Consider the following 13,947-nt stretch of genomic DNA (forward strand, 5'->3'; position numbering starts at 1 on the left):
TTTAATCTTTTTTTAAAAAAAATCTCTTTTCCAAACAAAACTTTTGTTTATTCTCATAAAATTAAATGCAAATTACATTCAATTTTCTCTCTCTTTCATTTTTTCCATAACCAATAGCCAATGAAAATTGTTTTTACATTTTCCTATAAAACTTTTTTCAAAAAAAAACACAAAAAACCATAATCCAAATTCTTATGTTTTAATTTTCTTAATAAATATGATTTTTTTTCCTTATAATTTGAGACGAGGAAGTATTTATTTTCTTAAATCTTTTTTGATGAAAAAGAAATAGTAGTTATATAAGATAGGAAGAAAGGAAGAAGCAACGTTGGTAGAGCAGTAGTGTATAGACCACAGTTAACCTGTCTGGCGGCAATACATTTCTGTCCCAAACAAACTAACAACAACAACTCACTTTGCACTTTGCTTAACGTTTCATTTGTTGTAACAAACCAATTTCCGTTTCAACACAACAACAGCAATCTTCAATTTCACACACACTCTCTTTCCCTTTCTCTCTCTCCACAGTGGCAAAGTTGTAAAATGGAGCGAAAACAAGGCTTCTTTTCATCCCTTAAAGACGAAGTAGTAAGAGGACTTTCACCGGCGAGGTCACGTGCAAAATCTCCGGCGAGAAGTGCTTCTCCTATGTCAGGACTTCTCCGTCGCCGGAGAAAAAACCAAGGTATTCCGCCGGAGTTGTTTATGACGAGATCGGGAAGTTTAAGACCGGTAGAAGCTTTATCACCGTTGAAAGAAGGTCCTGATGGAACCGACGGTGAAGATGTTGGTAACAGAGGTGAAGGAAAATGGGGTCATTGGATGAAGGGTCAATTAGCTAGAGCACCTTCCGTTTCTTCTTCGAGTTCTTCTTCTTCTTCAGCATCCAAAAAATCTGATCTGAGATTGCTTCTTGGTGTTTTGGGTGCTCCTCTTGCACCTGTTCATGTTTGTACTACTGATCCTTTTCCTCATCTCAGCATCAAAGACATTCCCATTGTTAGTTTTTCTATCTCTCACTCACTTTATTTTTTTCCTGTTAATCCTCCGGTTATCAGGGAATCTGTTATTCTCTGGTCTCAAATATAAGCAAAAATTATTTTTTTAGTTTCATCGAATAACTTATATTTATAAGTCAGATAGATCAATTATTCAATGAATATGAAATTAGAATCTTTGTTTATATTTGAGACCAGAGGGAGTTATGAAAGCTTGATCAATAATTGTTCAACACATTAATCGAACTCAGGTTCTCGGGTTGTCTCGAATGATTCGTGCTAAGGGATCTCATTAACCACTTAAGCTAAATCAATTGATTAAGTTGTTTATCTATGATGTCACAGTTTTGTTTATGTTGTTATGTTTGAAAATCTAATAGGCTAATTAGGTGAAACATCATAGGTTCTTTATTAATTTGTTTCCTTTTTCTGTTTTTTTTGTTCTGTGTTTTGATTGGTAGCTAGGAAATTAATGGGGTTTTGACTTTTGAGTAACTTGGCAAGACTAGGTGAAGTTGCTTAAATGCAATTGAAAAATCTGCAAAAAAGTGTTCTGTTTTGCTATACTATGTGTGTGTTTGGTTCTGGATGTCAAAAATTGTTAAATGAAATGATTTTAGTGAAAAAGCGAATTGAATGTGATGTGATTTATGTTTAGAAAGGTTCATGTAAAAGTGATTTGAACGATAAATTTGAGTGTGAAAATCATGTTTGGAGTCCAAAGCTATAATCCTAGCTTCAAGTTAGAATTAACTCTGTAGGCAAAATCAAATTCTTCACGCATCACCCAAACATGTTAAAATTAATTGTATTCGTGTTTAATACATGGTTTGTGGTTTTGTGCTACTCTGATTTTCTGTATCTTGTCAGCCAAACCTCGGTTGTTGGATTAATCTAACAGCCAAGATATACACATTGGGTCGTTAGATTAATCCAACTCCCGATACCGAAATTTGGCTGGAGATACTGCAAAGGATCCAAGTTGGGTTTTGTGCTCTCATGGTCTATTGGATGATATTCGGGTGTGTGCAGGAGAGATAGAACTGGGGAGGGGAAGAGGGATATTGGGATTTGTGTTAGTTACTTTTGATGCTATAATGGTTTCTCTTTTTCTACATTTGGTATGAGTAATGCAATGTAGTGTTGTGGTGATATAATTTGCTGTTGTTGCAGGAAACTTCTTCTGCTCAGTACATATTGCAGCAATACATTGCCTCTTCGGGTGGTTTGAAGATTCAAAATTCAATTAACAATGCTTATGCCATGGGAAAGGTGAGGATGATAGCCTCCGAGTTTGAGACTGCTAACAAAGTCACCCGTAGCCGGAATTCCTCCAAAGCTGCAGAGTCTGGTGGATTTGTCTTGTGGCAGATGAATCCGGATATGTGGTATGTGGAGCTTGCTCTTGGTGGTAGTAAAGTTCATGCTGGTTGCAATGGGAAGCTCGTGTGGCGCCACACACCTTGGCTTGGTGCACATGCTGCAAAAGGGCCGGTGAGGCCTCTTCGACGCGCGCTTCAGGTGAATTTTTAACTGTGATGTTCACTCCTAAATTAACATATATGCCTCTTGTTATTAGATAAGTAGTAGTTTCTTGATAACCTTTTCTCCTTATCATTCATAAGTTAGTTTTATTTCTGTTATAGTTTGTTAAGGGATATTGGGCTTCGTTCATCTTATAAATAAATAATCTGTCATTAGTAATCTTTTGTTCAATTAATTGCTCAATGATATGACCCAAGAACAACTGCTACCATGTTTATCAATTTAGACTTGTTGAATTATAATTTAGACTTGTTTCTATGTATAGGGTCTTGATCCAAGAACTACTGCTAGCATGTTTATCAATGCAAGATGCATTGGGGAGAAGAAGATAAATGAAGAGGATTGTTTCATCCTCAAGCTTTGTGCAGATCCGTCGACATTAAAAGCCAGGAGCGAAGGTCCAGCAGAGATCATAAGGCACGTTTTGTTCGGATACTTTAGTCAGAAAACAGGACTTCTTGTCCATTTGGAAGATTCCCATTTGACCCGCATTCAGAACAATGGAGGCGATGCAGTTTATTGGGAGACCACGATAAATTCATTTCTTGACGACTACAGGCCTGTTGAAGGGATTATGATTGCTCACTCGGGTCGATCTGTAGTGACACTTTTCAGGTTTGGAGAAACAGCAATGAGCCATACTAAAACCAGGATGGAAGAAGCATGGACGATTGAGGAGGTTGCGTTCAATGTCCCTGGCCTTTCCATAGACTGTTTCATTCCTCCATCAGAGCTGCGATTTGCTTCTATAAGTGAAGCTTCTGAGCTTCCTCATGGTCAGAGGGTAAAGAGCGCTGCGGCTACTGCTGCATACCAGGCCAAAGTTGCGCAGTTCCAAAAATCACACGAAAGCAATACGAATAACATTAACTGGACAGTGGATGTTTAGCAAAGACCAAGTTTCTGAATTAGCCTAATTGTTGTAGCTTTATTTAAGGGCCATTTGGTTCACGGGATGACAAATTACTGCAGGTAAAACGGTAAAGATTGCAGCAGGGTTCATCAAATTTGTAAATAGAACTGATCAGTTACAATCTTACAGATTCTGAAAAATGATTTCTATTACTCTAGGTTTTTGGTGGACGATTATGTACATCAAGGTTAATGTTTTTTCCACATCTTTTCCTATAGTGTGAAATTGGGAATCTGCTGATTGTTTTATAAGTTATAACTCCTGTTGATGTTTCTTAATATGTGAATTGCGAAAGCATTCTACCATGATGTTTCAAGATCACTAGATCAGTATAACCTAGTTTTCGTTGCTGGAAAATTTTGGCTTTGGTTTCAAGGCACTAATATTGGTTTGGTGATGGTAATTTCAGGAAAATTCTCCATCTTTGATAAAACTGTTGAAGAATATTTGAATGTATATAATGCTAGTTTTTATTATGAATTGTAAACCAAGTAGCCAGAGTAAGTAGGAGCTAAATTGTTCACAGAACTAGGATCTTTATGCTTTTGTGCACTGTTAGATTAGAACTATATTTTTCTTATTTTTTTTATTAGGAAAAGAAAACTATTCAAATTTAAATCTATTATGAGCTTATGACATTTCTTGTAATGTTGATGATAGTTTTTTCCTCGTGCCGTTGGATATAATAATTAGTCTGTCCCTTATGTCCCATGTGCGCCGCTAACACCGAATATGAATCATGAGGCTTTCAACATGCTTGAGATGTTCACTCTCTTTGATTAAGGCTTTATTTTGTAAATTTAATAAATAATTGTAAAGAAATTTTTGAGGGAAATTTTAAAGAAATTTATTAAGTGTTTATTTACAAGTTACTATTTTAGAAAATTATTCAAATAAGTTGAAAAGTCTTTGAATGTAAGTGAGTATGTTTGGTATTGATGATTAGCTTTATAGCTTTTGCAAGTAGGTAGGTTTCCTCTAAGTCCATGTTTAGGCAGACCATCCAGCATCCCAATTTTCCAAACTTTATTTTTTGGTAGAATTCAAAGCCTTTTTTATTTATTAAAAAATAAAAAGTATGAGAAAAGAGTAAATATTTGGTGTGTTTTGGACCAAAGCTAGATTAATGGCCAGAGCCATCCAACACAGTAATTTCTTCCGGATAATCTTCCCATCCAAAACAATGGATTTCACTTACTAGAATGCTCTCGTCTGTGCCAATTCCATCAATTACTTGAACATTCTCTTATAATCTTAGACTAGATGCACACATTTGCTGCCATCAAATATTGAAATTTAGATACTATATTTAGAAATGATTACTACAAAAAGTGGAAATAACGAAATTTAAAACGGAAAAAAATAAAATCAATCACTAATGTTAACATCTCTAACACTTCATTTCCAAAAAAAAAGTCTCGGTTTTTTTTTTTTGGTGGTGTCCAAGTTTCGAGCTCATGGAGGACAAAAAAAAAATTCTCTAACACTTAGGGACCAATATTGCATTTTTTTTTTATTTCTAAATTGTTGCCGTTATTTAAACTTTTTTCTTTACCAAACATTTAAACTTTTTTCTAGTAATGATAGTATCCGCCTCTGTTTTCCTCCAAAACGCAACTCCAGTTAACATATTTTCTTCTACAATTTTCTATTCTTTTCCTCTTAATATTTTTTCAAACAATATAAAGAAGAAGACTTGATCATATTAACTTTGTTAGAAAAAGAGAGTCCTCATGAGCTTAAGCTCAGTTGGTAGGGACAATGCATATTTTATGCAGGGTCGGGGTTCGAACCTCAGACACCCCACTTCTTCACATTTAATTGTGTGAGCTTCCACTAGGCTGTTTGACCAACAAAAAAAAAACAACCATATTTTTTTTAAAGTTAAACTAGTCCATCAAAATTAGCATGGTCATTCCAAGTCTCCCGATGGTACAAGAAACAATCATATCAAATTGTCTGTTTGAATAATATCACCAAATTCGTTGAATTTTGGTTTCGTTGAATCTTGGTTCATAGTCCGGCTCAGATATATTATTAAATCTCATCTTCTATAGTATGTTATTATGTTTTTCAATGGAAATTGGATAAATAAATATTACTAAAAAAGTAAAAGCGTCCATTTCTCTTGGTTCAACTTGAAACAACATTTTCTTCCCTTCAAGCTAATAATATTCATAGCCGCCTTTATAATGGGTTGAAAATTATTAGACGTGGTAAATTTGAAAACTATTAGCGTGAATCTGTGAGAGAACTTTAATAAAAAAACAGAATCACATATAAAAAAAAATATTTGCATAGATATGAATGTTGTCAATGGTATGTTGTCCACATAAACTACGTATTTGCTTTTGTCATCTGGTGAAAATCATTCAAAGCATGCATGCATGTATGCCATTCTTCTCTCAACCCTAGTGCCACACACTCACACACAGAAATAAATATAAATAGGATTCATTCTTTCAAGCAACACATACATCCTTGTATTAGCATCACAAATCTTAATAGCATCACAGACATAGTATATAGTGAGAAAAAAAATGAACTGGTGGTTGGCTAGAGCAACTGGTGGTCCTGGCAAGGCAAGTTCTTACGATCGTCATACACCATCGAACTAAATTTGTTCTATGTTTTTCATTTTAATTTCCTCATCTCCCCTTTTTTTCCTTCCCTTATAATGCCAATGAATTTGATATATCTATTATGAATGACGAATAAACACTGGGCTCTGAGCGAAAAAAAAAGTTAAGTCTAATACATTTTACGCTTACAGATTGATTTTGCAAGGGTTGGGTTAGACCCGTGTTTTTTTTACAAAATCTTTGAGGTCTTAACATAATTATTTCAGTATGAGTAATCAACTATAGTTAGTTGATAGGTAAACTAGAGTTAGTAGGTTAGTTAGTTAGGGAGTTAGTTACTCCTAGTTACTCTATAAATACCTCACTTTATTGTACTCATTCAATATCTTTTATCAATCTAATTCATCATACTATGAGTCTCTATGGATATCTCCCACATAAATACTCTTATGCTCTCTTTCTAGCTGATCACTATGACCTTTATCCCTGAGATTCCATGATTACTAACAATAATCACAGGACAACTGATTTGGCGTATGTTTAGATTCATGTGAGTTTGACGGAATTACAGTGATCCACCATAATTTTTTTAAAATAGAGTGTAACTTTACAAAATAACAGTGGCTCACTATGATTCTAACAATCTCACCTAAACACCAAACATATCAAATTACTTATTTAAATATGTTCATATTTTTTGAAGGAAAATATGTTCATATGATTAGACTTTTAAGTGACTAACATGTCATACCAGATTTTCAGAAAATGAAAAATCAAGCCTAAAAATAAATCTATAAATGAATACATACCAAAACGATGTTTCATAATTATCCTCTATTATTTTTTCTTTTCAACTAATGTGAATTCATTCATTCATGCAAGTACAGATCACAAAATTCGAGGAAGCACCACGAAATGTCCAAAATGTAGCATTGATTATAGGCGTGACAGGAATTGTGGGAAATAGTCTAGCAGAGATCCTACCTCTCAAAGATACACCAGGTGGTCCATGGAAGGTTTATGGTGTGGCTCGCCGTCCACGACCAATGTGGAATGTTGATAACCCTGTTCACTATATTCAGTGTGATGTTTCCAACCAAAACGATGTTGAATTGAAGCTATCCCCTTTAACAGACGTGACCCATATATTCTATGTCTCGTGGACCAGCAGGCCCACAGAGGCTCAAAATTGCGAGGTGAATGGTGTCATGTTGAGGAACGTCCTTCAAGCCCTAATCCCAAATGCTCCAAATCTTTGCCATGTGTCTCTTCAGACTGGTGCCAAGCACTATGTAGGACCCTTTGAAATGATCGGTAAGATCAAACCTCACGAGTCTCCCTTCATAGAGGATGTGCCACGCCTCGACACACCCAATTTCTATTATACATTAGAGGATATCTTGTTCGAAGAGGTTAGTTCATTACACATTATTCTCAGTGATAATTGTATGCAATAACAACAACAACAACAACAACTGAGTTTTACCCCACTAAGTGGGTAAGACTTACAATTTCACATCATCCATAAACAATCCTTAAATAATTCATTAGCTTTTTATTTCAATGGTAATATACAAAATACCCTAAGAAGCTCACATTTGTACACTTTTTTTCTTTCATTTTAGATGACATTGAACTTGAAATTTTGCTTTTCTAATAATATGGAATCTTCTTTGTATGTTGCTGAAATAAAGTACATTGCTTAATTTTAAGCAATTAACTATGCTAAGTAATCAAGCCCCAACACACAAAAAATAAGCAAAGTTGTTTATGTATAAGCAACTAGGGCTAAAGCTGCTCTTAGAATTACACATCATAAGTTTTAGAACTAATGCTATTATACTTTCCATTAAATTATCTTTGTTAAATACATTTTTTTGTGGGAATTTTGTTAATAAAGCATTAGGCATGCCTGATAATATAGTGATTATATTTTAATAGTGCATCTAACTCATTCTTATATAATCGGCTTGCAGGGGAAAATATGTCAATCTTTATAAACAATTTTCAAATCTATATTTCTTCAATGCAATACTTGAGCTTTAACCAATATAATTCTCTTGAATTAGCCCTATAAGAATAATTATTTGAAGTTATCGCAACCTAGATTTTAAGATAAGTTAATTAGTCTTTATGAAAAATAAAGTCCAAAGACAAAATTATATCAAGCAAACAGATCAAGTTTAGTATTGAATTTAAAAGACATACTATACTAAACAAATAGTTGAAATCTCAAATCAATTAAACCTTTTTCCAATCTGTTTCTAACTTGTTGAAATTGTACAATAGGCTTGGAATAATATTTGGTTGGTTAAATTAATCTTGGAGCTTATATTTAGATTTAGTCACCTAAGCAACAATTAATATAACTGGCATTATATTGTTATATAATTAAATCAATTATTTGTTCAACTATTTTATTCAGGTGGGTAAGAAAAAAGGAACGACATGGTTCATTAATCGACCACAAGTTATCTTTGGATTTTCACCTTACAGCATGATGAACGTCATTGGCACGCTTTGTGTTTACGCCGCAATTTGCAAGCATGAGGGTCTTCCTTTAAGGTTTCCTGGCACAAAAGGTGCATGGGAGTGTTATTCGACAGCTTCAGATGCTAATTTAATAGCCGAACAACATATTTGGGGTGCAGTGGATCCTAATGCAAAGAATGAAGCCTTCAACTGCAGCAATGGTGATGTTTTCAAATGGAAACATTTGTGGAAGGTGTTAGCAGAACGGTTTGAGATCGATGATTATGGATTTGAGGAGGGGTCAGAGTTAAGGTTGTCGGAGATGATGAAGAATAAGAGTGGGGTGTGGGAAGAAATTGTGAGGGAGAATGGGTTATTGCACACAAAGCTTGAAGAGGTTGGAGATTGGTGGTTTGCTGATTTTATGTTGAGAGTGGAGGGTGTGTTGGATAGTATGAACAAGGCTAAGGAACATGGATTCTTAGGATTTAGGAATTCTAAGAATTCGTTCATTAGTTGGATTGACAAGACAAAAGCTTACAAGATTGTGCCATGATAGTTTGGGTTTTGAATTGTCATAAACTTTTTGTTGTGGTAAATAAAGTGGGTAGGAAGAGTTATATTTTACTTTTCTATGTTTATGGTGTTTGCTCCTTTGTAATAATGTTGTGGCTTTTGTATGAAAAAAGTTTAAGATGAGGAATGTTGTGATCAATAAACACTTAGAGTGTGTTTGGATGAAGGAATGTTTTGAGGGAATGTAATGTTATGAGAGAATTCAAATACTTTGAGGTGAATTATTCCATTGTTTGGATAGGGGAATGTAATGTAATGTTGAGGAAATGTAATGTTACGAGGGAATTCAAATACTTAGAGGTAAATTGCCTAGAATTTTAAATTCTTTAAAATTTCCAAATTACCTCATCCAAACACACTCTTAGAGTAGGGAAAGTTGTAGTTTCTATGTGCGTTATGTACTAACATATTATAGTTATTTTTATATTTCTTTTCTATCATATTAATTTGATACATCCTCCTTTTTACATTTCTCTTTATCGCTTGAAAATGATGTAGCATTGTAGACCTCTCACATAATTGAGGTCATGGCAAGATGATATGTTCTTATCACCTATTGCTAAAAAAAAAAGAGCAATACTTTATATCCCGAAGGTGTTTATAGTGAAGGAATCACGATTTGCAATCCAGCCAATGGAGGCTGCAAAACATGGGGTCAGGTTTTTATTTTCTATATTTTATTATGAAGCAGTCAAATTAATATGAAATCCAATGGCTATTAACTTGACAACAAATTTGGGAACCACTCACGAAAGGAAAATGCTTTTTTGTGCGAAAGAAAAATTCGCGTAAAGCACACGAATGCCTTTGACACAGAAAATATGCAATATTCCATACTCTCTTCTTGCCTTTGATTCAAGCGATATAGCATCCAGTACTTTTAACATATAATATGACTTATCATATGATGTTTTGGCATGTTGAGGTAGATAATATCATCGCTGACACAAATACACCCTGTTCACACATGATTATTAAAACATAAACAAACAAAAAATCAATCCATTGGCAAAAATTGAAGCATCCAACTAATTTTGTTTGCAAATCAACTAACTAGTGAAAGAAAGAAGCTATTGATTAATTGAGTTCACTGAGGTGATGGGTTGCACTAGCTGAAGCGGTGCGGTGGTGGCAGTTTGTGACAAAAGATGAGATCAGGAGTGGAGATCATGGAGGTGGGATATTGTATTTTTGTCCGATACATTGATTTTTATTTATTTATTTTATTTTAAAAAATTCACACAAGCTAAATAAAATTCATGCATAACGTGTTTTAACAATTCGTGCTCCATTCGTGCATGTGGTGTGTCGCACCATTTAGCACAACTCCTCACGAAATGGCTTCCAGCAGTATCTAGCATTTCGAAAAAAAAAAAATCCACTTTCTCAATTTCTTAATTTTTTTTAACTTCTTTACGACTCATTGACACCTCTGCTCATTTTCAAATGATTTGAGTTCATATTATGCATGTGAACTAAAAGGAATATGCTTCAAGAAAAAATAAACAATTTTGCTATAAGTATTGTTATGCTCCGAGACACAAGACACACATGTGAATTTTATTTCAATCTGCATATATATAATATAACCATATAACATGGCACAATGATACAAAATGCATAGCACATAGAAGCTAGCTAGTTATATATATCTTAGATAAGGCACAACCAGTAAAGGCCGATAGAGTTATTTAGCTATATAATTTTTATATATCATATAATACTTTCACACACTCACAAAATGATATATATATATATATATATATATATATATATATATATATATATATATAAATATATCAATAATAACACACAAAGCATGGCCACAATCTCTCATCATGGAAGGATTTCAATTGCAGGATTACCATTTTTAGCTGCGGTGGATCGAAGATCTTTGCTAGACTTAGGAGCGAGAGGACACAAACTACGGTAGATGGGACACCAGTTAGGAGGATCATTCAAACACATATTATACAACAATGAACAATCTGGACCCAGACCCGGCTCAGTCGAAATCAACTTTTGAGATTCATAAACATGGTCATCTTTTTCGAGCTGATTAACTCTTCCTGCACTCTCAGCACTATAGCCATTCAAAATCACCACAACAAGGAGAATCAAAATAAGTAGAGCAGTAATTTTTGCCATATTGTATGTATGAATGATTATTTTATTTTCCTCTTGTCGATGGATATTTGTTTTGCATGGAATAAAATCGACTCCAAACCACTCCAATTTATAGAACTACATGATTTCCTTAAATGAGAAGTGAATGAATTAACTTTGCCTTTGCATGGGAAAAATATTTTCACAAAATTAGGGTAACCGTGTGGGAACCATGGTGTTAAATATGAAGGTTGACCAATTGATTATTATAGAAGGAATAATTAATTAAGACAGGTGAATTAATTAAATACTATAGCAAAACTGGCTAACAAATGAAATTTTAGTGTGATAACTTTTTTGACTCATTGATTATGCATTTTGTCTTCGCTTGCTGCATGCCTCCAAGCCACACTGAAGTGGTTGATGATTCTATTTCTGCACTGATATATTTTCTAGTCATAGACTTGTATTCTTAATTTGTTGCAAGTGAGTGTGTGAATGTAATTATTAATTTGTTGTTTCTTTCTTTTTTTTCATATTGGAAAGAGATTGTGAAGGATAAGGGTGGGTGAAGAGATTGTGAGGGCTAATGGGTTAAATCCCACTAAGCTTGAATAGGTTGCAGACTATTGGTTTGCGGATTTTATAATGAGTGGTTCCATTTTGGTTAAAGTCGTTACCCGATTTAATCAAATTTTATTGGTTTTAGTTGGGTTGAAAACCAGTATATTTCAATCAACTCCAAACTAATCTAACTAGATGATGACCAAACAACAAAAGCATATTATGGGTTCACTCAATTCACCGATGAGTAAAATGCTTAATTGTAGTTTCCAACCCTCATGGTTTATCAATTGTGTAATATTAACTCCTTAGTTTCAAATGTGCGATTTCGGCCCCCTACTTTGCCCCCTTTCTGAATTCATAGTCCTCTAGTCAGACTTTGACCAAATATTGACAATGAGGTGCTTGTTACTTGTAAGGAAATAACATAGTTGAAGAAGAAAAATAAACACAATCATAACACAAGAATATAATGTGAAAACTTTAAAACTGGAGAAAAAACCACGACCCTTGTGTAAACCACTCTCACCCCAATTCCCCAATACAACCACACTCTCACAAAGCAAATATTTAAACTAAGTTTGATATAAACTTAAAGTTTTACTAACCGGTACATTTAAAAACAAAAAACTTAGGTCCAATAAGTCCCATGATGAGGTGGGAAGAGTTATTATTTACTGTTCTATTTTCTTGGTGTTTGCTCTTTTGTAATAATGTTGTAGTTTGTTTTATGGAATTTTTTAAGGGAATAACACACTACTTGAAGGCAGAAAAAACCTACGCAATCCATTATTTTTTGTAATTAATTTTTATTCTAAAAGGACAATAATATGAAGTTTCAGTCCAGAGGTGTTAGTCCCTCAAATTTGTGAAATAGCAATTTAGACCTTTAAATTTGACAACATCAATCAATTTAGTAGTTTTTTCTTTCTTTCTAAGTTTAACACTATATTTTAAAAGATGTTGCAAAAGACTATTCAAGTCGATATGTATGTCTTTCATTAGATTGCTACTATAGAGATATTTTGACGGAGGAACAAAATTTGTTTATTAATTAAATAGACTAATTTGTTATTTAATACATGTGAGAGATTAAATTGATCAACCTTTACAATTTTAAGGACAAATATTGATTTTCACGTTTTTAACCTGAACAAGAACACTTCAGAACAGCGCGCAATGCAGAAACACTCACAAAATGCGATTATCCAGATTTAGCAGAAAGCGCAGAAACAAAAACACAGCAGCGGAAACGTTCACACCAGAAATGTGTTATCTGCGTTAATGCATAAACGCAGCAATGCAGTAACAGAGTATGCAGAAACATATTTTCTAGCTGAAACAGAAACATGCAAAAATTAAATGCAAGGGAGCCCTAATTGACATAGCAGAAATTAACAAGAAAGAGATGAAGAGAATTGTGAGTACAAGATTGATTACGGAGTTCAGTCCCAAAAAGATGGACTACTTCTCCAAGAAGAGCAACTCCTTCACTATCAATCAAAGAATTGAATCCGGTCACAAATAGGGAACCACATGATTCCCCTCAGAACCTAACAAAATTTGCTAAGAAACGAAGACGGAAAAGAAAATAACTTAGAATTGAAATGTGACTACATTGTTGAAATTTAAAGAAAAATAAGCATGGAAGATACACTTATATTCTTATAGCTTGAATTCATTTTCAGTTTACGATTAGGGTTCAAAATGTAAGTATTCAACCTTCTTTACAACATATGACAAGCAATCTTTTAGTACTATCTTCGTTGGACCATAAATCTTGTTTGCTTCCATTTGCAGTTTAATATGCGTCGTCTACACTCTTATCGGTGTCAACTTCCTTCTTGTCAATTATTTTCAAACTTTGTTCAATGTGTACCAACTTTTCTTTCATATGTCTACCAACTGTTGAATTATTTTCTTAATTTCTTCACCATGGTGTGGCATAGCAATTATTTGTCGATCCAAATTTTAGATTTTTTCATTAACACTCCGACTGAATTTCAAATCATCAGAACTTCATTTTCCTGAAAACCGGGGGTAAGAGAGAAAAAAAGGTTGGCGTTGTTAACTCGTACGATCTTGTTGGCCCCTCTGTTTGCATACAGATTCAAACCTTTTTCATGGCTTCATATTGTGTGTCACATACACTTTTTTTAGTACAATGATAGTTTTTGTTATGGATGTGGTT

The 13,947-nt window shown here is 33.9% G+C and overlaps 2 protein-coding genes across 3 annotated transcripts; both read left to right on the forward strand.

The window, feature by feature from the left end:
* The first annotated feature begins 324 nt into the window (after positions 1-324).
* On the forward strand, positions 325-3,761 carry LOC146952092 (uncharacterized). Its single transcript, XM_085741069.1, has 3 exons — positions 325-999; positions 2,172-2,519; positions 2,809-3,761. The coding sequence occupies exons 1-3, from the start codon at positions 544-546 to the stop codon at positions 3,430-3,432; spliced, it is 1,428 nt and encodes a 475-aa protein (XP_085597195.1). The 5' UTR covers positions 325-543; the 3' UTR covers positions 3,433-3,761.
* A 2,168-nt stretch (positions 3,762-5,929) lies between these two features.
* Positions 5,930-9,526, forward strand: LOC146952093 (3-oxo-Delta(4,5)-steroid 5-beta-reductase-like). Of its 2 annotated transcripts, XR_015024968.1 has the most exons (4): positions 5,930-6,038; positions 6,926-7,450; positions 8,464-9,241; positions 9,457-9,526. XR_015024968.1 is itself a non-coding variant. In XM_085741070.1 (3 exons), exons 1-3 carry the CDS (start codon positions 5,997-5,999, stop codon positions 9,064-9,066), a joined length of 1,170 nt encoding a protein of 389 aa, XP_085597196.1. In that variant the 5' UTR covers positions 5,930-5,996; the 3' UTR covers positions 9,067-9,526. The 2 variants fall into 2 exon arrangements, 1 of the variants encoding a protein (XP_085597196.1); XM_085741070.1 differs by having other exon boundaries at positions 8,464-9,526.
* Positions 9,527-13,947: the final 4,421 nt, after the last annotated feature.

This window comes from Medicago sativa, chromosome 1, assembly GCF_051527215.1.
Source record: "Medicago sativa cultivar Bolivia chromosome 1, Bolivia_mono, whole genome shotgun sequence".
Classification (NCBI taxonomy): Eukaryota; Viridiplantae; Streptophyta; class Magnoliopsida; order Fabales; family Fabaceae; genus Medicago; species Medicago sativa.

Excerpts from the sequence above, each read along its gene's own strand:
- LOC146952092 (XM_085741069.1), top strand. The coding sequence starts at position 544 with ATGGAGCGAAAACAAGGCTTCTTTTCATCCCTTAAAGACGAAGTAGTA. Across the intron at positions 1,000-2,171 it reads GCATCAAAGACATTCCCATT|GAAACTTCTTCTGCTCAGTA; the intron begins GTTAGTTTTTCT and ends CTGTTGTTGCAG. Across the intron at positions 2,520-2,808 it reads CTCTTCGACGCGCGCTTCAG|GGTCTTGATCCAAGAACTAC; the intron begins GTGAATTTTTAA and ends TTCTATGTATAG.
- LOC146952093 (XM_085741070.1), top strand. The coding sequence starts at position 5,997 with ATGAACTGGTGGTTGGCTAGAGCAACTGGTGGTCCTGGCAAG. Across the intron at positions 6,039-6,925 it reads CAACTGGTGGTCCTGGCAAG|ATCACAAAATTCGAGGAAGC; the intron begins GCAAGTTCTTAC and ends ATGCAAGTACAG. Across the intron at positions 7,451-8,463 it reads AGGATATCTTGTTCGAAGAG|GTGGGTAAGAAAAAAGGAAC; the intron begins GTTAGTTCATTA and ends TATTTTATTCAG.